This window comes from Wyeomyia smithii, chromosome 2 (assembly GCF_029784165.1).
Source record: "Wyeomyia smithii strain HCP4-BCI-WySm-NY-G18 chromosome 2, ASM2978416v1, whole genome shotgun sequence".
In the NCBI taxonomy this organism is placed as follows: Eukaryota; Metazoa; Arthropoda; class Insecta; order Diptera; family Culicidae; genus Wyeomyia; species Wyeomyia smithii.
Window position 1 is genome coordinate 166647034 of NC_073695.1, and position 27693 is coordinate 166674726.

Below are 27693 nucleotides of genomic sequence, written 5' to 3' on the forward strand. Positions count from 1 at the left end.
AATCAGCACCAAAAATAGAACCTTTCCTTGATACATTTTAATCTTTCTCAACATCTGTATAACTTATTGTCTCTTACAGCCAGTATGTGCGATTCTAATCCAGATGGTTCAATGAATATAAAATTCGTTTTCATAAGCTTTTATTTATAACTTGTGGGAATTACGGCTTTTTTGGGGTTAATTGTTTTAGATATCTCTGCCTATAATCGCATATCAGTCCCATCATGAAAATCATCAAGTTGAGAAAACAGCGCTTGAAGATATTTTTCTTGTTTTGGGTATTTCTCCTGTTTAAGGTGGGTAATTCTAATCTTTTCGTCATGATGTAATGAAATAGACCTAAATCATAACTTCTTCATTGAAGAATTGCCTTTGTCGTGAAAATTACAATGAAAAATAAGGAAGAGACTAATATGCGATTATTTAGGCCATCGAGTAGCAAAATAATCGCATACCAGTCTCCTTTTCAACCAATCGGTATTGGAGTAGTCATATCTCTCAAGTATTTTGAATATGGGCAGTAGGGTGGGGAATCGTTATATAGAAAAAACGAAACTTGATAGCAGAAAGCCAGAACCAAGTTCTTTTTTGTTCTATTTGGGGCCCCAAACAGTCCTGAATTTACCGGAAGTCGATTGGTTTTGTCTCCGCTTGGCGCATTGCTTTTTAAATTTATATGAAGATTTGTATGGAAAAACCAATTTCTTTGCATTTTCCATTCTAAAGAGCTCAAAACGGCTCAAACCATAGGTTTCATGACTTCAAATGTTAGGTTTTTTGACGCCTAACAACTTGGCCGAAGACACTCAAGAGCTAGGGAGTGCCAAAAAAATACTAGAGCTGTTCAAAGTTGAGTATGTTGAAATTTATGTTGCAAATCATTTTTTCTTCCAACACTGCCAGTGTATCGGCGTCAGTCAGATTTCCATCAGAAGTAACCTCGTAAACACGTTGTAGATTCTACCTACGCCTAGAATATTGACCTAAATTTGTTTGCTTGGTCCAGCTGAGTGTATAAACTTGTTACGACATGTTATTTCTGATGGGAATCCTACTGACGCCAGTACATTGGTAATGTTGGCAGAAAACAAGATTTTCTGCATTTAAATGGACATGCTCAACTTTAAACAGCTATAGCTCTTCTTATGGACATCCTAGCTCTTCAGTGTCTTCTGCAAAGTTGTTAGGCATCTAAAATACTATACTTTAACATAATGTAGTGCATTATTAGAGCATTATTGAACTCTCTAAATGCAAAAAAGTAGGTTATCCCATATATATTTTCATACAAATTTGAAATGCAATGCGCCATGCGGAGACAAAACCAATCCACTTCAGATAAGTTTTGGGTTGTTTGGAACCCCAAAAGGAACCAAAAAATCTTGGTTCTGGAAAATCGATCATTTTTCCCCACCCTAATGGGCAGACGTTTATGGACGCAGACAGCTTCTAGCCCGTGCATTTAGCATATTGGAAAACTGGCATTGAGAAAGGACAGTTTCCAATTTCATTACAACAGTGACTTGACGGAAGACGACGGCGATGAAAAGAGGTACAAGCTGTTTTTTGCTAAGCAACTAAAAGTTTTGACAATTTCAACTTGAATAATTATTTGAAGTGAGCAGATCATCCACAGGAAATAAACCCCTTGCAGAAAGCAGCATTGCTCAACGCTATTATCCCTCTGATTGACGAAACCAATAACCTTTCGGGAACGAACTTTCAGAAAAAATTGCAGTTTCAGTGTCTGCTTAAAATTATCTTCTGTGTAGAATTTATTTAAAACAACCTTGCAATTATTAATTATTTGATGATTTTTCAACAGTAAAAAGCGTGAAAACAGCACCAAGTATTTATTATATGGATTGAAGAAAAAAATGTGGCCATACTTAGGAAAAATATTTGGTGGGACTGATATGCGATTATTTTTAAGATAGGACAATTTTTCCTCACATTTTTTTCTGACTTTTTTCAAATAAAACATACTTTTTTGTTTCCTTAATCGATAGTAGAGTAAGAAATAGATGGAATCTGATATTTAACTCAAAAACGATAAAAATCCATATGGGACTGGTATGCGATTATAGGCAGTAAAAACTGTTTGAATAGAGAAAGTTCGATATTTTAAATACCTATTATAAATAATGTTCAAGTTTCCGAACCTCTTATGTTTATTTTCATCACATTGTATCAGTATTTTATTATAATCCAAACCATTCGGTGACATTTGCAAAAAATAAAGGGATTGAACCTTTTCGTGGTAGTCGATCCCATATAATTTGAAAAGCTCTATGTACAATCTGCACTCGAAATGGGTATCGATAAAAGCTGCTGAAAGACTTTCTATAGTTACAAATCGCTCGTAACACTCCAACGTTCTATCACTCAACTGAAATAAGTCTATGGCAACTAGCAGCGGCATCACATAACATCATTTTTGCTCGTTTGAATCTCGCAAATAAGACCTCATAGATGCTATAACTTTAGTTTCGATACACAACCGCTGAGAGAAGATTTCAATACTCACAGAGCCAACCTTTGTCAGAAAAGGATACCAAAGGAAACAAATCGATTTTCTCGAATAAATGTTTGTTTTTTTTCGTAACGATTTTCTACACTTTAGTTTAAGAGGGCGGATATAGGTCAAAAAACCAAAGATAAACAGTAATATCTTTTACTAATCAGTAATAGAAGATAAGGTGCTGCTTTCGCATTTTTTTTACTTTATGAAATAAAGTAAAAAAATGCAAATATTGTTCTATCTTATAATTTATGTATTCCTGTGTTTGTCCTTATGTGAAAATTGCAATTTACTCTTTGTTATGAAAGGTTTTGTTCTCATGTGAAAGCTCGAAAAAAAAAAAATAGATCCAAACATCCAATTTGATTGTTAAGTAGCAAGTTGCAAATTTGATTTACAATTCAAAAAATCGTTTTAAGTTGTCACAATCAGTTTTTGCTAGACTCAATAGTTATAGCAATAGAGTTACTAACTGAAAAATCTTAAATAGACAACATCAACACTACACTGCCCCTGTTTACATAGTTGACGTAACAACCAACGCGTTTTTGTTATTTTAACCCAAATCATTATATTGAGATACAATTTCAACGGAATATTCTGTCAATTTTATGAAGATTGATGTTTGAATAGAGGCCCCATGGATTAAACGAGTCTGCCGTGGTAATTGTTCCAGAAAACCCGCTACGCCGGTTATGTGAATAAACATGCATTTTTCCCGCATATTGTTCGCATAAGTTGGCGTAAAAACTCAACTACTTCCCACTCTGCCTCGCAGTTGATTCAGTTTTATCAATCGTGTTTCGGTCAAACGTCAGTTATTGTCCATCGGCAGTTTCAATTAGACAAAAACGCACAAACACACATACAAACACACACACACATACACACACAAACACATGCATAAAGACTTACATTTACGCTAAGGTGGGTAATCGTTACATGGAAAAATGCAAACTTGACAGCACAGAGCCAGGACAAAGTTTTTTTTTTGGTTCAGTTTAAGCCCCCAGACAATGCTGAACCTGCCGGATATGGATTACTCGTGCCTTTGATTGGTGCATTGCATATGCATGTACATAAATTTGTATGAAAATTAGTATAGGAAAACTTTTTCGCATGTTTCTTCCTAGAGGGCTATCGATCAATCCACTTCCGGTAGTGTAAGGATTGTTTGGGGCCCCAAATAGAACCATAAAAACGTTCTGGCAAATCGATTGAGTTTACCCACCGTAATATACACACACGTTTTGATTATTTCATCTGATGCGGATATCCACTAGTAGGGGGAATGGACACGGTGACTTTAGACCTTCCTGAGGCTGAGTGTTTGTAAAAATATTTAATGTACAATACAAGACTTCAATCCCCCTTTTCCCTTTTCCCCTTTCCATGGAATATTTGTCGAATTAAACGACCTAACCTAGGCAAACAGACAGTAATTAGACAGTTGAATAAAACGACTTAACATAGACAATTGCATCTTGTATGGAGTAACGCCAGTTTTTGCAACCAATTGGCAGTTACGCCAAAACGTTTTTCCAATATTTCTCAAAAGTTTCAGAACAAAATAGTTTTCTTTTTGTTTGTAGTGTATGTATCTTAGGGAAAGGAAGCTGTATCAATGAAAAAGTGCACTTTGGTCATTTTGGCTCTTACGTCAACTATGTAAACGGGGGCAGTACACCCACTGACTCTAGTCTGCATCTTGCTTCACTCGATAACAGCATCATCATTTTCTTGTCCTTAAATATGTCTTTTTATTGCTAATTACAGATTACGTCACAGGAGACATCAGTACATCATTAGCGTTAAATAAGCTAAACTCTGGCGGGACATTCTTCGCCGGGCCATACCTGGACGGAAGTGGAGTTAGCAACGTTACCACACAGATAGGAACACATGCATATCTGCCCTGTAAGGTATGTATATTGTGTCAAATTCGCCATTTGCCTGCTATTCCGGTTTCCTAGAAAATCCTCGGTTGGCCCCACTGCGCATGGCACAAAACCCCGGATCGAAACAAATTTGCTCATGCTGTTATATCTACTCTGATGTTTTTTTTCGACTCTCTTCCGTTCGTCCATTTTTCACAGGTGAAACAGCTGGGGAACAAGTCAGTGTCATGGGTGCGAGTGAGAGACGACCACATCCTTACCGTCGACAGGTACGCATTTTGCACTGATGTTGTAATTTTGCAGCCGGAAAAAGTCTGCAAATGCCTTCCCACCTAATTGTTTTTAGCCATGTATTTTTCGTACCGGCGGTGTTACACCGCTTCCAGAATACTTAGCGTCATACCTATTCACCAGAGCCCCACAGAGTTGATAACCTAATTGAACTTGTGCTACAACAGAATACAGCTGAAAAAATGTAGCCACCAAACCGCCAGTACAAAAAACAGTTTCAGCTTGTGGCGTTTCATGTAAGGCAGAGTGAGTCTTATCACATAGAACGAATTTCGTAAATGCGATATAAGAAGCTTCCGGAAACGCTGAGTTGCACAAATTGAGACAATCCGATTTTGCATTGAAACGACTTCCATCACCAGATTGATATTTTGTAATTTTATTCTTTTTTAATAAATGTATTGATGCAAAATAAACGATGTGTTTAGGGGTCGGCTATATAACAAGCCAATAAATAAATTATGTATTGAAAACAAAATGAAGAATCATACAACCTGTCGAAAATATTCTTTATGACAGTTTCTTTGTAACATATAAAATAAACAGAGATTTGTACCAGAAAACTATATTAAACGACTCTTGCAGACACCTGGGTGATAAAAGTCACACAGTAGTCACCCCACCCAAGTGATTATGAGAATCACTCTGGTGAATGAGAGGGTAGATAGCCGAGGTGATTGAGAGAATAGTATTGTCAAACTTCAAAAAACACAGCATAACAGTAACGCAATATTTTGATCGTATTTGTTAAAGCTTGTAAGTCACCTTCTACATTTTAACATAATTTTTGTTGTTGATCTGAAACCAAGTAAAACAAATCTAGTTTAAATTGGCTGCAGTATGCGTTATTTTATCTTAAAACTATGGTATTTATTTGGAGCTACGAGCAGATATTTGTAGTGAAAACTATGTATAAAAATATCTGATATCTCAACACACCAACAATAAGTGTCCTAAGTTACAAAAGACGCAGTTTTAAATTAATTAACAATTAAGAATAGTTTACGACACCAACGTCCACCTTTGATGATCTTTGAGACGATATTTTATTCTGTCGCCCCTCTACACATATTTTGAATCACATAGCAAAAAAGTCGTTTAATGAGAAATGGTTATGCAATATTATCATACACGCATAAAACCCCATTTGAATATGAACTCTGATGCAAAAGTTATCTAATAAGTATTGTAACACTTTTGTGAAATATAACTGTAACACCAAGCAATTTTAATGTGACTTTCAAAATTGGTGCGAATATGTTATTAAGGTTGTTTCTTAGATAACCTCAGCAAATAAATGGTTTGAAGTGAAGATATAATTGTTTGTTCCCAGAAACAATTGAACCTAGCGGGGGCCTAGTGTGGTTGGTAACGTCTCCGCCAACCACGCTCGACGCCTGGGTTCGAATCCCACCGCCGGCATTGGTGTCGATGGTTGTGAGGTGGCGTGATCCACTCACAACCAACCCAACTGGTCTAGATTCAATCCTAGCCGACACCGGGAGATTTTCTGAGGCGAAAAATCTCTGGGATCACGCCTTCCATCGCATGAGGAAGTAAAGCCGTTGGCGCCGGTCCGTTAATAAAAAACGGGTCGTGAGTTAGGGTCCTGGGTGTGGAGTCGCCTCTCTTGGGCGTCGGTGATTGGCCACAACAGTGGCGGAACTAGTCCGACGGAAAATAAGCGAGAATAAAAAAAAAAAGAAACAATTGAACCTATCCACAGAATATCTCAAATCTGGCTATTAGGATGCCAAAAAACTCAAAACCAGCGAATGAGATCGGGCAAATGGAAAATTTTATAAATTTGCTACCCTGTCCTCAGGGTAATGTTTAATTAATTGTGAAAAATTGAAAATTTGATACAACGGTGCTACCGAGAATGACTTACAGGCGCTAGCTCTTGGCATTCAATTTTCTTGCGATAAACTTTTGCAACTTTAAATCGGTTAAAATAGTATGCAACTTACGATGTTCAACAACGTCAACATAAATTCATTAACCTTCAGTTGGGTGATCGTTTCAAAGACCCACAGGCACGTACAAATAAAACCATTATTGATGAAATCGGCAGCATTTTTTATCGAAATAGATACACATCACAAACGAATTGTAGAAAAAAAAACTATTCTAAAATTTATACAATGTGAAAACTTGTGTACGTATTTGTGCGAATTTGTACGAATCATGGGAAAATTATTTAATACTATAGTACCACCAGTATACCAGTTGACCGCTATCAAGCCTGTTGACTAGTGATACATACTTCAACAACTGAATGGCGAGGCTTTTTTTCATAACAACGCTTCATTCTCGCCTGCTTTACGATCGATAATTAATTTAAAATCCACCATTAATCACCAACTGTAAGTTTTCGATAGGTCTCCCATTACGCAGCAGCATTTCATTAGTCGGCAGCCGGTTTTCCTGTTTCGAAAGGTATCGTCACTCAGAGTTTCGGGTCCATTCGCTGTAGATTTTGTGTGCTGCTTTTCTCTCTCGGAATATTGGAATCAAAGATTCTGCTTTGTAATTTGCTACCATCATTGTTGCTACTTGTTAGCTCGCCACTTGCGGAAAAAAAACTAGACCCGTGTGAAAAATGATACCCCGATGTGCCCTTCGACCGAAAATTTGTTGCGTTCCTTTTGTTGTTCGCATTACACAGCAAAGCCCAGGCAGGAAATAACAACAAGAGGTGGGGTTGAGCGAGGTCATTGTAACTCGAAAGATTTCGTAAGAAAAGTCAGCTTAATTTAAATTCTAATACGATTCTAGCTTACATTCGTTACAATGGTTATCACTAGAATAATCGAAATAAAAACTATTTAACCATTCATATGTGAAAGCTGTAGAGTATATCGTACCGCAAGCTTGAAAAACATACATTGGGTGAAGAAAAAAATTTGATGTTTTATGTTTTTCAACAATTCTATCGTTGGATTCTGTTGATTTTCTCATGTTAATCTATAAGGTTTCGTTTTTTAGCTGTTTTAAATGTTTTAATTTTACCACGCCAAAGCAAAGTGACACTCAGGTAATTTACGATTCGCTGTCGAAACTTGATCTTTCTGTTTATTGACACATACTTTACGAACTTATACCGACTGACTTGTTAGGCAAGCAACGTAGCTCGAAACCAGCTAGAAGGCATAATTATACAACACCATAGACAGAAATAAAACCTTCCCGCTGTGCAGCAGAAATAAATTTGACTGGCAACAAAGAAATAAAACTAAAATCCGTTTGAAGCAATTTTTCTAATTCATAGTTTATTCCACGGTGTGTTAAATTCCCCTTTAAGATAAGCTCTCGGGGCAAAGGAAGACACTTCAGAAGGGCGGAAATAATAAGATACGACCCCCTAGCTACATCTATTAGTAGCGGGAAGCAATTTCGGAAAGCCAACATTGACAATGCTCTGGTAGTGCCGATAGGTAAAAGAACGTCCGGTCAAGTCACAACGACGCACAGAACAGATATGAAACTAATGAACCCCCAGGCATTCACGTTGCTAACAGTTTGTCTGCAATGAATGCGATGCACCGCAGTAGAACAGCTTCTGGTCGATGTTCATGCTAGACCTTGCTTGTAGTTTGTATTGTTCTAATCGCTATTGGGTTTTAATATCTGAACTAAAACAAAGGAAATGGAAATCGTGAGATATTTGTTCATAATGCTTATTATAGTTCGACGATTCGACTTGAAGTGGGGTAACAATATTTTATCATCTTAAAAATCACATTATCATTTGAGGTTTCTTTGATTTATTTTTTTTTATTTTCAGAATAATTTAATATACAACAAGCTTGAAGTTTCTATGAAAAAATGAACGACCAGATTAGGATTATAATTTATTGAATTCCTCAAGTAAAAAATAATTGATCATTGACATCATAATTTCTTATCATTGAATCAAAATTTTGCCAAACAACAACCTGAAAATACTTGAACATCTATATATTCGTATTGTATCGTGCACGAACCAACTTTAAAAACTCTCAAAGAAATAAGCCTGCTTGGCAGGACAAAAACAAATCATCTCAAAAACAATAATTATTTACTTAAATTTTAAGTTTCTATAATAATCTTTATCTTAAGCCAAAAAAACAAAAATATCCTTCTGAGATGAAATATTAAATTATCACTTTATTTAAATGAAGAGCTTTTTTGTGAAGAAAATCAATTCAGAAACTTTAGAACTTTCATATTCATTCGCTCTATTCATCCATTTCAAGACAGTAAGACCTTATTTTGACCGTGATTAATTATTAAACGGAAGTTTCGCACAAAAAAACTTTGACACCGATTTTCCACTTCATTTAATTATGCGACGCCCATCAGAGTATACCAATTGAACAAAGATTGAAGCAAGGCGGATTTTCAACCTCACAACCATTTCATTTATACTACCACCATCTGAATTATTCCTCATTATTCTGGCAGTCTGTACGATTTAGTTAAATGTACCAGTTTGGCAATAATCAATTCTTTCCTCTTCGTCTCTCAATGAAAATGTTTTCTGTGAAAGAAAAAAGAGGAAAAAACGAAAGATTGTTCCTTTGATCCTTGTGTCAGTGTGTCTCGATTCGTTTTATCCTCGAACGATAGATAAATAGTGCATTACCAGCACACAACCAAATAACTCAACCGTCTCACGGAAACGACATTGTCGAGAAAAAAATGGAAAAATTAATTCTTTTTTTTTTTGGTAAAAAGTGACACTAATCTGGTAAACTATTCAAAGTCAATTAAAATGTTCTGCGCGGGGTCCTAGCGTAGTTGGTAACATCTCCGTCAACCACACTGGTGGCCTGAGTTCGAATCCAAACGCCGACATAGGTGTCGATGGTTGTTTGGTGGCGTGATCCACTCACAACCAGCGTTGCTAAACGAGCGAGAAGCAAAACATATCCACTCCTTTCTGCTCGAGACAGAGATGTCTGCTACGCTTCTCCAGTCGTTCGCACACACACTTTCGAGAAACTCTTTATTATCCATTGCATTTGCCAGAGCAGCAGCCAGCATACAGCCGCTCGCGAATTCTCTTTTGCTTTTTTACTCACGCCAAATACGCGAGTACTCGAATAAGAGTACTTGACTAGGAGTGCTTGAAAAAATGTGCCCGAAAACAAAAATGCTTCGTTCACCGACTCACGCATGCGGCTTGTCCATCGCTAAACTGATGCCAAGCAGTTTTGCATCGTGCACCGACGAGCGAAAGTGGGGTGATAAATCTATATAGAATCGCATGCTTGAACGTGTATGATATTCGACCACCTACTCGCAGTGATGCCACAATTTCAACTGTATTTCGAATCTCAGAAAATCACCTTGGTGGTATTTCAATCTGTATAAATATCTGCATATGTACTGGACATATCCCTTAAAATAAAAAACACAATTATGCACACGTTTATGCGTAACATATAAATATAATGAAACCTCCAATACGCTCAATAGCATTTGAGTTCTTTTTCGATTTTCAACTATATCGAAAAGTTTGTTTCGCGATCCACGAAAATCAAAAAAAAAAAATCTGTATAGTTCTGTACTATTTCTAATCTGTAATCTGTATATACAGATATCTGTATAAAAAATACGCAAAAATCTGTATAAGTACTGAAAAATCTGTATATGTGGCATCCCTGCCTACCCATCGAAATATTTTTTTCGCCACTCCGCTTTGTCGTACCTTGTCACTCCGTATCGTCATAATGCGTCTTGACGGTTGTGCTCGCGAGAAAGGGAGGTACACGCGAGTGGGAAAGTACGCGAGCGAGAGTGCGTGTCGGCCTATGAGAAAACTCGCAAGCATCAACGCTCGGTAGTGTGAAATGAAAAAAGGAAAAGAGAATGAGAAACAGTACGACAGGAGTATCTCTAGTGTGAGATTTCGGTAGCGGCGAGAACGCCACTTGGAGTATCGCATGCTTTTTGCGAGCGAGTTTAACAACGCTGCTCACAACCAATAACTGGCAACTGGCCTAGATTTAATTCTAGCTGACACCGGGAGTTTTTCTGAGCCGAAAAATCTCTGAGATCACGCTTTCCATCGCATGAAAAAGTAAAGCCGTTGGTGCCGGTCCGTTAATCAACGGGTCGTAGGTTAGGGTCCTGGGTGTTGCTTCCTCGAGCGTCGGTGATTGGCACAAGAACAGTGGCGGAACTAGACCGACGGAAAATAAGCGAGAAGTAAAAATTAAAATGTTCCGTATTTAATACTTCGAATATCTTGAAAATGTCTGCACTTCCGAACATTTTGCTTAATAAACATTTTGTTTTTTTTTTTTTTTTAGTATGTAGTCATGTTTATTAAATTATTATTTACAAATACATTTCAAGTGTAGCCCTTAGATCATTTGTTTCTATTGCGTTATTTTCACTTATAATATAGTCTATATAAATGGATACCAGCTTCAGGATTTTAGTTTTCACCATTTTTTATGTTCTCGTCATTGTTGGTTTTTCGATATCTGAATACGTTACTCTCCGTCGACCAGGTAAGTACCTTGCGATGAACTGCTGTAGTGTTGCCCAAGCGCTGATCACCCGCGGGCACTCCGTTAGCTTATGCTCCAACGTTTCGATTGGTGTGTGACAGTGTAGACACTGTTCGCTATCCACACGGTGCATAATATGCATCAAGCGACGGTGTTCTGTTTTACCGTTTACAAACAGAAATAGTGTAGTTTTTTGTTGCGATGTTAAACAACGGTTTTGCAAAATGTTGGTTGGTTTTGTTCATATACAAGGGCCAAGAAAAATCTTATGTAAAATACAACGGGTGACGATTAAAATTATGGACTTTTGAGGTTCTCTTATTTCACAACAAACACGCTTAGAGAGAACTGAAAGTATGTATATGTAAGCTCTCTCTATCCTCTTTATGGTAGCATATTTTGTTTTGTTTATGCATACTTAGTTCTGTTCATAATGGCGTCGAAACAAGAAGCATTGCGCTAATCCACAGTTCAGCAGTTCTATCTGAACTGAACAAAAATCTTGACTAACACGAAACCATTCTAAAAGCGAAAATATTCCGGTTTCAACTCCGTGTAATTTCCTGCAAACCTCAACAATAATTTACCAGAACGGTAGTGGAAGACCGGCCAAAGTAATAGACAAAAAAGGACATCATCCGTCATGTCTAAATCATGGTTCAAGCCCAGTAGTGGTTTGGGTATCAATCAAGGTGTGTACCAGAACGAATGTTTTAAGAAAATGTTGATTCACTTGCTTCAAAACCCAGATGACCAGATAAAGCATCATCATTTTACGGCCAAAAATATTTGATGTTATTTGTATCCAAAATATACAACCCAACGAATTCTTTAGGATTGTAAGTTCTTTGGTATACAAAACAAGATGGAGAATAACAAACTGCAAACAATTGATCGGGATCCTATTGCACCAAAAAACATGTAGGCTAGATTAAATTAAAAATAAAAATCGTCTACTGCATTGTTGATTCACGGCTTTAGAGTTATAGAGCATTTTCTGTCCCCAGTTGGCCAGCTATCCGAGTCAGCACAAGAAAGCCGGTACAAAGGCATTATGAGTTATGATGAATTTTGTGAAATATTCGAAAACGAACCTTAATAGAAACAGATTGGACCCAGTGCTGAATAGTTTCACTGTCAGCAATAGATTTCCAATGAAATTGAAAACTAAAGATTTTAAATTTTCAATGAACGAGTTGAAAATATAAATTACTTTTAGCTCTAAAAAATTTACAGTAATAATGTTGACTGGCAGCATTATTGTGATTTTTAACACACTGTATTGCTTCAGCCGTGTTTGTGCGGTTGAAAGTCTAGATGCTTATCTACTTCTCATTTACTGTATTGACTCAAATCAAATAATTTCGATAATAACTGCCAGTTTTTGTCTAACGAATTAGAGATGTTCATCTTCTTCTGTCTTGGGCAACCGTTCTCCAGTCTCCTCGTACACGAGTAGATCGTGCATCTCTTTCCACCGCACACGTCCACCGCGTGCGAGGCCTAGCACGGAGTCGACGGTCTCTTCCTGATTCTCTACTGAAGATAGTTATGGCGGCTCTCTCGTCAGGCATCCTGGCTACATGTCCAGCCCACTGAAGCCTGTCCCGCTGGATTACCTTCACTATATCAGCATGTTTGTATACCTGGTACAACTCGTGATTCATGCGTCTGCCCCACACTCCTTCCAGTTCACCGCCAAGTATCGATCGCAGAACTTTACGCTCAAAACTCCGAGCACTCGTCGATCAGCTTCCTTCAGTGTCCATGCTTCATGTCCGTAAAGGGCCACCGGGAGTATCAGCGTTCTATACAGCACTAGTTTTGTGCGAATTTGCAAACTACGGGACCTTAGCTGGTTACGTAATCCGTAGTAGGCCCTGTTCGTAGCTGCAACTCGTCGTTTCACATGTCACAAGCGTACTAAGATAAACTAATTCGTCAATCACTTCAAATCGTTCCCCATCTATCTCCACCTCAGCACCAACACCACGGGAACACCCACGCTCCCTGACAGCTACCATGTACTTCGTTTTGGCAGAGTTAATGACAAGTCCAATCTCGCGGCTTCTCTCTTGAAAGATACGAAGACCTCCTCCACTGCTTCACGGTCGATACCGATGATATCGATGTCGTCCGCAAAACCAAGAAGCATATGAGATTTCGTGATGATCGTACCGTATCTTTGCACGTTTGCTCTTCGTACTGCACCTTTGAGGGTTAGCAAGTTGAAAAACGCATCCCCCTGCTTCAGTCCATCCAACGTTACCAATGCGGTTGATGTCTAACCAGCTATCCGCACGCATGATTTCGATCCCTCCAGTGTCATACGACTCAGCTTAGTTAGTTTCGCCGGGAAACCGTGTTCCAGCATGATCTGCCACAGTTCGTTTCTTTCCACTGAGTCGTATGTCGCCTTGAAATCCACGAAAAGATGGTGCGGCAGCAGGTTATACTCCCGGACCTTATCGAGGATCTGTCGCAAGGTGAAGAGTTGATCCATCGTGGAACGCCCCTGTCGGAAACCAGCCTGGTATTCGACAACAAAGGATTCCGGTAACGGTCTTCATTTGAAGAATAGGATAAGGGAGAGCACTTTATTTGCGGAGTTGATCGAATCGTCGACCCTTCTTATTGATAGGGCAGATGAGGCCTTCCAACCAGTCGTTCGGCATTTGTTCATCTGCCCAGATTCTTAGTATTATCTGGTGGATCGCATAGTACAGCCGCTCGCCTCCCGCTTTTAGAAGTTCGGCCGGGATACCGTTCTTCCCAGCGGTCTTGCCGTTTTTCAGCTCACTTAAATGATTATGATGGTCCCACCTCATACCCCTACATCGGTTTGAGCTGGACGATTTATCCATATGAGATATTTTCAAAAACATGCAATGTAACCTGTTGGCAAACAAATAACGGACTGGTTATTAATTTCAGACTTAGTTACTTTTCAAATGAATTCCAATAATTAAAAAAAAAATGACGAATTTCCAATCCAAAGCTCATCCAGAACGTTTCCAACCCGAAAATTATCTGGACTTGATTAGAAATTGAACCTAATGTTTAAGAGCGTTCACTAATCAGAATTGGTTCTGGATACCGATCTAAAACTACTAGAGAGATCCAATGATACTATAGCTCCCGATAACAAGCTCTACAGATCACAGGCAAACTCACGCCTTTTCAGTTTTCGCTCCAAACCCTATTTTAAATCGTGAAAACATAGCTGTCCTCTGCGCTGGCGAGCACCTGCTCCTTGTACTCGCGCTTCTTCCGACGGTGGGTTCTATTTTCGGCAGCTCTTCCAATGACGGAAGGATTCCTCCCTCCCAACCTGTGCGTTTGCGTCTCCGATGACGACTTTTACGTCGTGTTTTGGGCACTCGTCATAGATTTGCTCAAGTTTGTTATAGAACTCATCTTTGACTTCATCGGATTTTCGTTTGTCGGTGCTAACCTATTTAATTACCCTGTAGTTGAAGAATTTGCCCTTAATCCTCAACATGCATATACGGTCATCTACGAGCCTCAACTGGATGACTCTTGTTTTCTGATTTCCCAGCACTACGAAACCGACGCATAGTGTTTCATTTTGCCGTTTTCGTGCGAATAATTAAATAGCGTTTCAAATGCTGATTATAGCCATAACGTATGCTCGGAGAAGTTTTGAAATATTCAAGAGTGCTTCTTTCGATGTAGGAAGATGAGTGATCAATCCACCTGAAAGTGAGATAGAAAATTTACTTTTTCATCAGATTGAGAAAGACGTATGTTGTCTTCGGCAAAATTTAAGGTGATATTGAGTCAAGAAACTTTGTAGAAGACATCATGTTTCTATCTTTTACATATAACGAGCAACATAAAGTTTCCTATAAAGAGGCACTGAAAATAACAATTTTCGTTACAACTTTTTTCTCAGATTTTTCTGAGTTTTCAAATCTTCTACAAAGTTATCAGGCATTCAAAATTGTTTATGCAGAACATTGTTATTTTTTGTCTCCTAGAATAAAAAAGTTATTGGACATATTTCGATATTTTTGGGAAAACTTTCTACTCAACCATCTCCAAATTACGCAATTTTACGCAAGTGGCATTTCCATGTGATTAAATAACTATCTTTAGACTTTCAATTGAAGGTACAAACTTTTGCATGTAAGAGTATGTAAGCAGCCTTTTCGTCTGTTTTTCAAAGCTATTTCATGCCAAGGTTTCGGTATGCTACCTTACCAGGGTCGCGATACTTACATCCTGCTGATGGGGCTGCCATCTTAGGTGTAGCTGGCGGGATACAGCATTCCATAATTCAGCCGGGTCAGACGCTGTTGTACGCCGCCCTAATATGGGGACACAGCCGCGTACGACCCCCTTCCCAGTCAGTAGACGAGTTTCCACCGGGGGTTGGTTACCCGATCTCCGCTAAGGCTACTCATATCCCGGTCGGCACCTCGTGGAGGTTGCGATAGGAGTTGCTGGATAGAGGTGAATGGCCACATTAGGGTCTCAAGTTACACCGGTCCAACCATTTGTCAACCTGTTTTGATAATCAATAAAATCTAATTTCAATAAAAAAAAAAGAAGAAAAGCCTTGGTGCTACATTCCGATTCGGAGCTTGACGTTCTGTTTATTATACACAGACTTCGCAGCCAACTGTTTGATGTACAGGACAATTGCGGGGCTAGCGCTACGATCCTAATGACACTAACAGTCTCTCCCGAGCCGAGACTCGAACCTACGACGACTGGCTTGTTAGGCCAGCATCGTACCTCGAGACCAACTGGAAGGTTTCTAATTTCAATGATCAGTCTAATATTAAACGTTATATTTTAGAAACAAAAGTTAGAAAAAAAAGTGTCTTCATCTTTTTCATGACAACATGATCTACAACTTTGCATAAGAAACCATTACTTTAAAGTGCAATATTGAAAACAATATTGATTTTGCAACACCACCAGCGGTGGAGTTCCAATTTCTCTGTGTGGACTCATCACTGCGACCAGAGACATTTGATCTATTGTGATATTGCCCAGGTATTTTCTTTTTTTTATTTGATTCTATTAGATTTCATTAATTAAAGATTTAGAAGGCAGCCGTTATATCGACATTACTTTGTTCAAATCGGTTACGTAATCTCTTAGATTGTAGATAGTTAGATGAGAATAGAATATGATTAAGATGGAACTGTGTATAAGCCACAAATTATCAACTTTGAATTTTCACCCAGATATAAATTATGCAAATCTTGTGAAAGCACACCTCATGTTTGCTAGTGTTTCCACATGTGCGGGTCATTTGTGGCTTTTACACAGTTTCTCTTCAATATCTTTTTTTTTTTTCTAGTCCTCACAAAAACTTTGTCCGCTCTACTCAATCCTCAATAACTTATTTGAGCAGTGTAAATTCCTGAAAACCACGAAACAATTATTTATAGTAGCTGTTTTAGAAGAAGTGGCTGTAAAAGTATTAGTCAAAATTAATCAGCTGCATGGAAATTATTTTAAATTATCGTTAATCGCAGCATTTCCACTGGAATGGAATTTTATGTTTCCGTTGACCAGGTCGTTCTGACTCCGCGAATTAATTAAATTCCAAGCCTATTTACTTCACACAAGTAGAATCGAAATTCCAGGTGAACGTGATGAATACAGATCATAAAGTAGGCTTCAGTAGAACCCGCTGCTTTGGACAGCCTAGTTGGAGGGCACTGATTACTTCGTGGTGTACTCTAATCAAGCAATCAGGGGTAGCTGGTTTTACAATTTGTTTGATAACTATGGGATTATCTCTTAGTGATGGTTGTAAGATAGTATACACTGATGAATAGAAACTACATTGCACGTTGAGCCATGTGAAGGATAGTCTGCGTTTCCAACAATTGCGGGAGATATTTGTAAGCCGATGCCATGACACCAAGTTGATTGTCAGCATTCCAAAATGCTCTGTAATAACCTTCAACTTTATCTCATTTCCTGTAACATTTAACTCTCACATTGCGAGTGGGACAATAAACTCGCGCGGCGTGACCCGCAGAACTTTCTCCCACACAGTGATCGATGCAAGCTTATCAACCTTGACACCTTGATCCAACGATAAAAGATTCATGGCTTGATATTCGTGCCTCATTGCTCGCTGTTAGAAGAGTATAATAAACTAACAAATAATAACTCTACCACATTATAGATGAACAAAAAAAAACTCTACCACATCGCATCTCTCTAACCGACCCTAATTCGTGAAATATTCAATTGTTACCATTTACCAACGTTGATAACTCTCATGCTTGCGACTATCGTCTTGTGGACTCAAAACAAAATATTTTCCCAACCAACACACGCGGAATGATCATTTATCAAATTTAGTTCGCTCGAGTGCTCGAATAGGTGGCGCTCATTCTTTCTGATTTGTGTAGAATGTCGTTAGTGGAACCCACAGCACAAACGGATCAAGATAGATACAATGTTTTTCTTTACTTCTAGCTTTCAATTCCCGGAATATGTTGAATGTTCGATGTGCAGCGCCTTGTTTCCGTTAAGATAGCAGCAAACGATGCACATAAATCTTCCCGGCATAAGCTAGGACTGGAAGTTCTTTTCCCTTTGTGTTGCAACCTCAGCGAGCACAGGGCTGCAAACTTTCATTTTCTGCCAGGCACACAAACAAGGAGAACCATCGTGTTGGTTGTTGGCTACGGAGGATAAAATATGTTGCAGAAGCTTATACCACATATTTTCATACCCAAGATTCAAGCTTGGTTTCATCTGATGGAAGGAAAATTTCCTCCCGCTGAAACCACACCATGAGGCACAATATTGTGGGGTTTTGCTTTCAGTGCCTTTTGTTGTCGAGCGGTTTTAACTTTCCGACGATCCTCTGGTGCAGGGTTTCTTGTACTGAAGGTTTGTCACTTGCAAAGGCATGCCACCTTTCCGTTTAAATTTGGAGTCTTTCCTGGCAGTTTATATATGAACTGGAATCGAACTGCTGTGGAGGGCTAAACAAACATTAGCTTTGCATCCGTAGAGTTTATGTGGCCGAACTTACAAGTCATTCATGATAATTTTAACCAAAATAAACAAGCGCTAACGAGATGTTTCGTTGCCATAGATTTTGAAAACATCTGTTACTGTATGCTTTGTTATTTACTGGTAGAATGATTGTCTGCTAACCGGAACAAATACAAGCTGCTACCTGTTGAATTCTCCATAATCTGAGCTATTTACGTACCAGATCCATAGTATTTCAATTAATGCAGAGCCAGTTTAGAATCACTGTATTCCTGCAAGACCAACGACAAACTAGCAGCTTTTCTTTAGGAAAAAATAAATTGAAAGAAAACCTGAGCATTCAAATTCAATCAACCTTATCCTACACCATTCGACTTTTTGTTATAAGAAAAATTTGTTTTAAGTTACATGCTTCCGTTCCAGTCATAGTAGTCCCATGTTCTACACAAACCTCATGCACGCTGGGACAACTATGCTTGGATCGGCAGCATACTTGTTGATTTTCCAAAAGTATAACAATGAAAAAAGCTTTGAATTAACCTTATCAATTTGTATGAGTGTTTGAGAATTATTTCAGTGTTCTTTAGAAAACAAAACAAAAACCATGTAAATGCAGAATTTTTTTTCGGAAACAAAATTTTTGGTTATAATCATCCTCAAAATTTGACATACAGAAGACTTTTCACGATGTAAAAACACTGTGAATTGCTTAAAACTTGGTACTAGTCCACCTATCTTGATCTAATATTGAGAATTGTCTAAAATTCTAAAACCTGTTCTTTAGAGTATACTTTGTATCGGATCGAACATATATTCTCCTTTAGCTTATCTAACCTTTCGTAAAAATAACACTTTGAAATAAAGCACACCCACTTGTAAATATTCGTTCGGATAAGAAATTCGTTCGTTTTTTATATATTTAATTAAATATTTGTTCAATTCATCACTTTCCTTGCGCACTTCTTATAAGTGCCCTGTCTATTTCGGTATTCACAGTTCATTTTTCCCTATGGTGCGTTCCATGTTTGCGCGCCCACTTGAATGGCTCTTAGTTCTTGAACGATTCAAAATCAAACGGTTTCTAGTTTTTATGAGAGGTTACTAGATCCCACGTGTAAATTTTTTGGCTGATATCAGACATCCTCTCTTCCTGCGTGGAAAAACTTCCATATAAATTCTCTTATATAAAATTATACAGACCGTGGACATTTCTCAACCTTCCACTCCCCCCCCTCTTGTCCACTCCCTTCCCCTCCCATCCTCCTAAGTGTCCACGTTATATATGGACAGCCGCCTATTTATGAACGATGTCTAGCAAATCCGGCCAGGTTGCAGGGTGACGTGATCCTCTCTCTACCTACCCTACCAACCTAGGCTCAATCTTAACCGATGCCGGGAGATGTTCGGGGATAAAAAGTCGTTGGGATCGGTAATTGGGGTCCCGGATGAAGTCACCTCCATGGGCGTCAATGACTAGTAAAACAGTACAACAGTACAGAAATATAACTAACAACGGCAACACGTTATAACAAACGCTCTCAAATAAAGGAGCAATAAAACGCTCTATAAAATTTTGGTTTGTTTACTAACTCGATCGTGGGCTTGGTTCAAAAATCAACATCGAGATTCTTGTCAGTGGTTATCGTGAACCTAACTGATTTCTAACAAATGCCATTTCCGATGTGAAAATTCTTTGGGTGTCATTCCTTGTCATGTCTGTTATGTCACTACGTAGTAGTTAACTCGAATCAGCCGATCGATAAAAATGTCATTGAAGTTATTTTCAGGCCGAGGTATGTTCGATGTGTCAAATGATGCCATATGATGTCATGTGGCATCATTGGGTTAATATGGGTTAAGCCGGTGGCTTCGGTTCATGGTGGTCGTAACCTATTTACTCGTGTATCATAAAAAATAGCTTGCTACATGCAAAGTTAATAGAAAGAATTCAAAAATAGACTACTATCTCGAGTAAATATATGCAAGACTTCAAATATTCCATGATTAAACATTGTTATGTGGATAGCAAAACATTAACTTGTAGCCATGATACGATGCAGTCCGTTTGATGTGAAAATAAATACTTACTGTTGCGTGAACGTAAAAATGCCAATACATATCATTTACAATAAATTCCGACGCTAACACATCATCGAGCAACTCAATAAATGCTTGTCATGAAAAATGGCGAGGGCGAACTTGAAACCAGACGAAATTTATGTTTAATGCCTCGCCATAATGGCAGTTAGTTGATTTGTTATCTCCGCTCTTTCGGCGGGGCAATTTAATAGATCGTACCTTAATCTAGTGAATTTATCGCCATATTTCATTTCTTATGCCGCTATCAACCTCTTATTAATATTTCACACTTTTTATTTCTTTCTCGTTTCCTGTCTATTGATCCTGGCCACGATTCCATCATGATGGAACGAAACGCTTCAACCACGTCATTGTCGGTTGGATGTGGCCGTTTCTTCTGACTTTGACAACCGCGTGTGGTGCCCCGACTGACTATGGATTCCAATGCTGCCCGATTCTGTTGTTGACACTGCTGACACTGCGTCGACGTCGTCGTCATTGCTATCATCTGAATACCACAATGATGAACGCTCGTATTGGTCAACAAATGGCCACGGATGAATGGACGACGAACGGATGGTGGTAATCGATTATTATTAATGTGAAATCAACCTCGGCCATTGTACTTTTTTTGAACTCCCATCGGGACCGGTGTGCGCCGTCGTTTCGCACTGGCTTCCATATTGGTGTGCCACGTGAGGATGGTTGTTTGTCTCGAACCTGAAACTTTGGATGCTGGTCCTGAATTTTGCTTTTGCCACGGCCCGTACCAAACGCTGATTTATGCAGAATGACATTTATAGCCGACGAACGTTTTCAATCATTCTACGTAGAAAACAGCGGTGTATGGACGCTGCAGATCAAATACGTGCAGGCACGTGATGCCGGAATATACGAGTGCCAGGTGTCGACAGAGCCGAAAATAAGTGCTAGAGTACATCTGCACGTTGTTGGTAAGTACTAGGACAGCACCGTGCTAAATATTTCGTCAGAATCCACATCGGTAGTATAGAATTGGGTATATGAGCAGCATTTGTAGGTATGCAAACAACAATCGTCCGAAAAATCAAGCACACATGGTACCAACCAGTCCAGCTGCGAGGCAGATGAAGTTGGTCTACATTCTTTTTCACTTTTATTTTGTTTGACGTTTTCATTAAGCTCGAAAATTGCATTTTGAGAATGGATAAGATCTCTACAACAACCACAAAGATTCTTATTACCATATAAAATTCATCATCATTCATCAAAACCACACAAAGCGCACATTAATTACAAAACCTTGAACATTGATGTTTCTATTGAAAAATTAGGTAATTGTTACACATTCCGTTTATAATTTTTAGTTCGTAATGCCATATATTTTTCGTATTTTTTTTTTTTTTGAAGTTTTAGTCAAAATAATGATTTTACCTGTCTACAATTATACGTTTAAATAAACATAACAATATAGCTACAAAATAAAATTACTAGCAAAAATTACCCTATCTCAAAACATTCATTTCCACGCATGAGATGAAAGTAATTCAAGTTTTTATCGTCCGTCGTTCAAACATCGCACGAAAACGAATCTTATATGTTTCGATTTTAAACAATTTTTATTTCGTTAATTTTTTTAACACGGTTTCACAATGTGTGATTTTCACGAAACCAGCTTTCTTCTGGGATTTGTTTTTGGTCATCAACGTTGGCCCACAGTCTCCCAATTGTTTAAGCGAATGGTAATTTCTGCGCAATTAGTAATTAGTGTGCAAATCATAATCAGGCTCCAAACGTAGAACCAAATTCGGAATCCACATGTGTTCTTGTCATTTCGTTGGATTTAGGCGGAAGTGAATGGGAGTAGATTGCAACATGGATGGATTTTAGGAAAACGTATATAAAGGCCATGTAGGGTGGATCAAAGCTTGCCAAGACACGAACAGTAACAGCTGGAAGCTTACTTACGATCCGAAGAGAAATCTGTTTATTTAAATCTGGCGTCACGGTGACCATACAACATGCTTTATGTCGACTATCCGTGAATATGAAATATGGTCGGTGGGTATTTTCCAAAATCCCTAGGGTATAGCGCACCATTTGTCAGATTATTCTAACATTCAATTATTTTTAACATGAATCGGAATTTATAAGAGTTTCTCGTGATTTTGATGCAGATTGGCTGGATAAGATGTTTCTGATGGAAGTTTTCTAAAAATCCATAAATTGAGTTGGTGTGTGGTCCACTGTGGGATATCTGAATGTGCACGAGAAACAACTGGAGTTTTAGAAATTCCTGAAAGTGCTGGGAGCTTCTTCTGGGACCTAAAATGTCTAAGCCCAGGAGGAGTTCATTTTTTCCGGAGCACTTTTTGGTTTGTTTGTACCATTCATTACCTTTTGAGAACTCCCAGCACCTTTTTTGAGATGCTTCAGAAAGAGTTTTTCTCATAGACTCTCCAGGATTGGTCTAGGTTCCTGCTTAAGAGTCGTCAGAGTCCGTTTCATCTAAAGACAGCAGATCAAAAAGGTTCAACATTATGGTAGAAATGTTTGTGGTTCTCTCAAGCACGTCAGCATAAGAACGCTCATCAAGGGATCGCTCAATTTTATCCCTGAACTGCATGTACACCGCATATGTCAAAAGCTCATGCTCTACGCAGTGAACACATTTTTCAGTATTTCTACTGTAGGGACCCCCATCATGACTCTCCTCACATTTGCCACAACGTGTGGCCTGCTTCTAATTAAGGCTGTTCATGACGCGGGTTATATATAGCCGCACAAGCGAACGAACCCGGTGGATCGAATCGTGACTAGGTAGTGCATTTCTGGCAAATGTAAAACCGAATTGAGCCTAACGAAGTGTACACTTTTGTACAGTATTTGCAATTGCTGGCAGTCCAGTATCATTACATCGGGAGAAGCAGTATTTCCAAAACAGCCGATACCGCTTTCTAAAATACTCTCAACAGACAGACTACAATTGATTATGACACCGTCGATTGCCACTCCTCATGCGGACTTGTGATACTCACATGAAAAATATGTGATACTCACATGTAAAAAGAAGATACTCACATGTAAAAAGAAGAAACTTTATTGTTGGCCTGTGTTGTGGTCATGCATGCTGGGCAAGTCACAGTGTTGTAACGTGTCTTTGTTTTATCAATTGAAGAAAAACAACCAAAACATAAGAAATCAATTTTACTACGTCAGTACAACTCGTTACACATTTGGCGGATGGAGAAAGTTTCGAACAGAGAGATGTCAAATAAACATATGGAGCTACGTAACCACAAGGTTGTAGAGTCCGCTGACCAACGAATGTTCATGGGTTCGAATTTTAGTAGAACCAGGCCATTCGATGTATAGCGATAAAGTCGCGAGGCTCGATATAGCAGAGTACTAAGCATATAAAGGAAGGGTAAAAGCATACACACGGAAGCGCGGATGAAAGCATGTAACAAATTCATGATATAGTTAATGACAGTGGTATACAGAGCCGGATTTACGATTGTGGGGGCCCGGGGCCCAGTTTTAAGTAGGGGCCCTAAATTAAAACAAAACCGTCTTTTTATCGTACGAGTACGAGATTTGGACCAGAGGTGCCAGATGTTTCTGAAAGATGTATGCTCGAAAACGCTTGAATTGCTCGAAAAACGCAAATTTTTTCTTGATTACTGAAAAAAAACTTACCGTAATTCGAAAAATTTGCGATTCACAGGCAAAAATTTGCACACAATTTGAGAAAGACTGCGAAAATATAAGACGACGCTGACAATAATCTACAGAAACTAGGAAAAAGCTACACACATCTGCAGGTCAATAAAATCTGCACACAGACTCTGAAAATCTGCACTTTGCAAACCAAACCTGAATGGGGACAAGTGATCAACAGCAATGCATTGAAAGAAAACTTGTGGGTTATTTCCTTTCTCTGCTTTACCTCCCATGCGCACTGATTCGATACAAATGGTGTGTTAATGCGTGTCATTCCAAGAGAATCCAAGGTGAACTGTGATATTGACGCTCGCGAAAAATAACACTGAAGGAAAACCTGAGATTGAAATGGTCTGTCCAAATTTTACTCGGTGTAAATCGAATTTTTGAATGAATCTCATTTTTGATAGAGAAAAAAGCTTTTTCTCGATTTGTGGGGCCCGAAAAATGTGGGGGCCTGACACCCCCCTCCGCCCCCCCTTAAATCCGGCTCTGGTGGTACATAACGAAAATTAGGGGGTAACCCGATCAGAAAGACAAAACAAAAATCTAACAGAGGCTGTTAGTTTGTTATGTGAAAAACCTTTCAGGTTGTGTTTTAATTTTGATCCCGTTAGGTGTTAAAATAACAGAAATCGTAACAAAAAATATTCTACTAATATCAAACCCATATCAAACTTTGTTACTAACGTATCAGCTTTCTAACAAAATTAGATAGCACATAGAACAGTATAAGAACAACCATTGTTATAAACAACAGGTTTTGATAGAGACGAAAAAATTGTTAGATTTGTTTAAGAACAACTCCATTTCATGATTTGTTATTATAACTCATTCAGATTCAATTTTGTTATCCAAAGCAAATAGAGGAAAATACAAAATCGTATCAAAATATGTTATTTGTATCTCCCGTTGATAAAATTCTGTAATTTTTTAGTTATGCTCTTCTGATCGGGAATAAGCTTTAGTTTCAATTTTGTAATTTCATATTCTCTATGGAGAAGTTGCTTCTTTTAAGTAGATCTACATTTGAGCTAAAATGAAAATTAAAGTAATCTTAAAACCAGTGAAATAAAACAACTAAAATTTATGTTTGAATTTTAAAATAAGAATTGAAAAAAAAACAGAGCAAAAAAACATTTTTAAAGCCACTTTAACCAACTTTCTCTTGCTTGGTCTTTTCAAAACCTGCATAAAAGTTAAGCTACATAGTTGCTTTAATTCAAGGAAGTTACAGCTTTACCGACAGTAGTATAACACTATTCCCAAACAAAAATATTAGTTGTGTAATTTCAATGATATAATGACCACCTTTATTTTCATTCCGATTTAAATGTAAATCTACAAGCAATTTTCCCATAGAGAGTATGAGTCTAAAATCAATGACTGTCGTTCAGTACCACTATGCTGTATTGTATTGAACTATTTGTATTACCGCTAAAGAATAATTCATTCGCAATACAGGATTAATAATTAGCTTTACAACGCAAGAGTCTTTAAAAACATAATAAAATCCCAATAAACCAGGCTGGTGGAAAGCGAAAATTTTGCGTAATCGAGTTTATCCTACCTGATATCAAAAGACTCCTTATACGAGCAATAAAAATAATTGCAAGCGAAGTACATTGCGAATTGGCTACATGTTCTCTACCTTCTTTGCTTTTATGTTCATGGTTCACACTGTTCCTATACACACATATAATCTGTTTCTACATACGAAATATATATATATATACCCACAAGCGGCAGCATTTTAGCATGGTACTTACCAGATTTCACTCGAAGTTTAAAAGATCCGCCTAACAAGTGGTTGCCTAATCATTACTGTACGTGCTGCTGAGTGATGTTCTCAAATACACTGTAAAATCCTGAGAAGTTGGAAAGGCGAACCCTTACCGTGCAGACTTCAATGATACGGCTTGTGTACTACAACATACAACTTTAAACTGGTTGCTAATCCACCAACTCACTTCGACTTTATTTATTGAAGTAGCATCTTTTCCGCCCACATGACTTTGTAGCTATGAATTGTAATCCCCGGCGGTACATCGTATGAAAAAGTGTTTATGCGTAAATGTTTCCGAGCTACAAAGCGATTTGCTAAGGAAAAAGTGGTCTGTTTATATGAACATACGGAAGAGAGGAGACTCGAAAATATTATTTTCGAAATTGTTTTGTATTATATGGGGTTACATCTTAACTCAGAGATAAAATATTTGGTCTTCATAAATAATAAACTCTAAAGTCTAAACTCTAAAGTCTAGAGTGTGACTTCATTTGTAGCCCATAGATCAACAACATGCATAAGAACAGATATTACAGTAACTATAGTCATTAAACCAGATTCCAGTTAGTGGCGACGGAATAGTGTCCCTTACTTCCTACCGTAATAATATTGGTTTGGTAATGATAATAGTATTTGCCATTAAAGAAGATAAATTTTACACGATATCCGGCAAGCTATAGGATGTGAACACATGAATAAGTGGGCTATTTAGGGTAAGTTCTAACGCAGTACACGATTACTGTACTGTATTACTACAAAAAAAATCAATACAAAAAATTCTCGAAACTTGAACCGTATTTGTTACAAGTAGCCTATTTTTACTATTTTGCCAAAATAAGATTCTTATATTAATCAGTTCTAGCTTTTCTCTAATCACAAAACACAATTTCACAAATAATGTGACTGGAAATATGAACTTTTTTTTAAATCACTAGAAACACTGGAAGTTAGCAAAAATCTTACTACTTTAGATAATGTTTTTTTTTTTTTGGGGGCAAATCAATTGCTACTGTTGAATCTAAAATTGAGTAGATAAGAGGGGCCATACAGCCAAAAATTTCATCTAAATCGGTAACAAACAACAAGAATTTATTCAAAAAACACTCCGGTCTTTATAATTATAGTGATTTCTCAATCTTTTATTCGGTATCGAAAATGTGTCTGTCCAACATTTACTTTTTACTCTATTAGGTACCTATATACATGATTCAACTCATCGCGTTTGGTTTACACAGGCTTGATGAAACGACAGTTTTGCACTGCGGCGTTTACTTTGTGGCAGTGGAATCCTTTTTGGAAGCAAATTCACTCATGTTTTCCGCGCGTGTTCTGCAACTAGCAGCCACCGCAGCGGGCATTGTCATTTCAATCGTTTATTCTGCCGTTAGGCACGTATTAACGATTCTGTGTAGTAGCACGAAGGAAGTGCAAAACAGAAGGATGCGGCCAACCTTTGTTTTTTCCCTTGAGTACCATGCGAGTGGAGTATACTATACGAAACTGTTAATGAGAAGTGAATAATGGAAGACAATGTTAATTAAGCTGTGTTTATAATCGTCTTCTTGTGGTATTTTAGACAAAATAAATATGTTAAGCTTTGCGAACGCCAAGAGAAAAGATGGAATGTTTTCTTTGTGTGAAGATACAGTTGTGGTCCACGATATTTAATACACAATGGAACATTATGTTTAAATTCAGAAAACGTGTTTGGTTTCCAGCTTACCACAGGGCATATGATTTTTTATACTGATCGAGCAATTCCAGTCAAAAAAGGATGAAATACAAATGATATAAGGTTTCTTTTTAGGGAATGAAATTTTTTACAACTTCTGAAAACCCAAGGAAACAACAAATTTATTGAAAATAGGACTTAATAAGGTCAAGTTTTTGGTTCATCTAACATGCAGTATTCTG

At 38.0% G+C, this 27693-nt stretch overlaps 1 protein-coding gene across 3 annotated transcripts in view; it reads left to right on the forward strand.

Moving 5' to 3' along the window:
* Positions 1–27693, forward strand: part of LOC129725986 (zwei Ig domain protein zig-8-like) — a 291521-nt gene that overhangs the window by 236141 nt on the left and 27687 nt on the right. For all 3 annotated transcript variants that reach the window (XM_055682494.1, XM_055682496.1, XM_055682497.1), the window contains 3 exons: positions 4298–4443; positions 4618–4688; positions 21081–21244. In XM_055682494.1, the coding sequence (XP_055538469.1) occupies positions 4298–4443; positions 4618–4688; positions 21081–21244 (381 nt within the window). The remainder of the gene's footprint in view (positions 1–4297; positions 4444–4617; positions 4689–21080; positions 21245–27693) is intronic.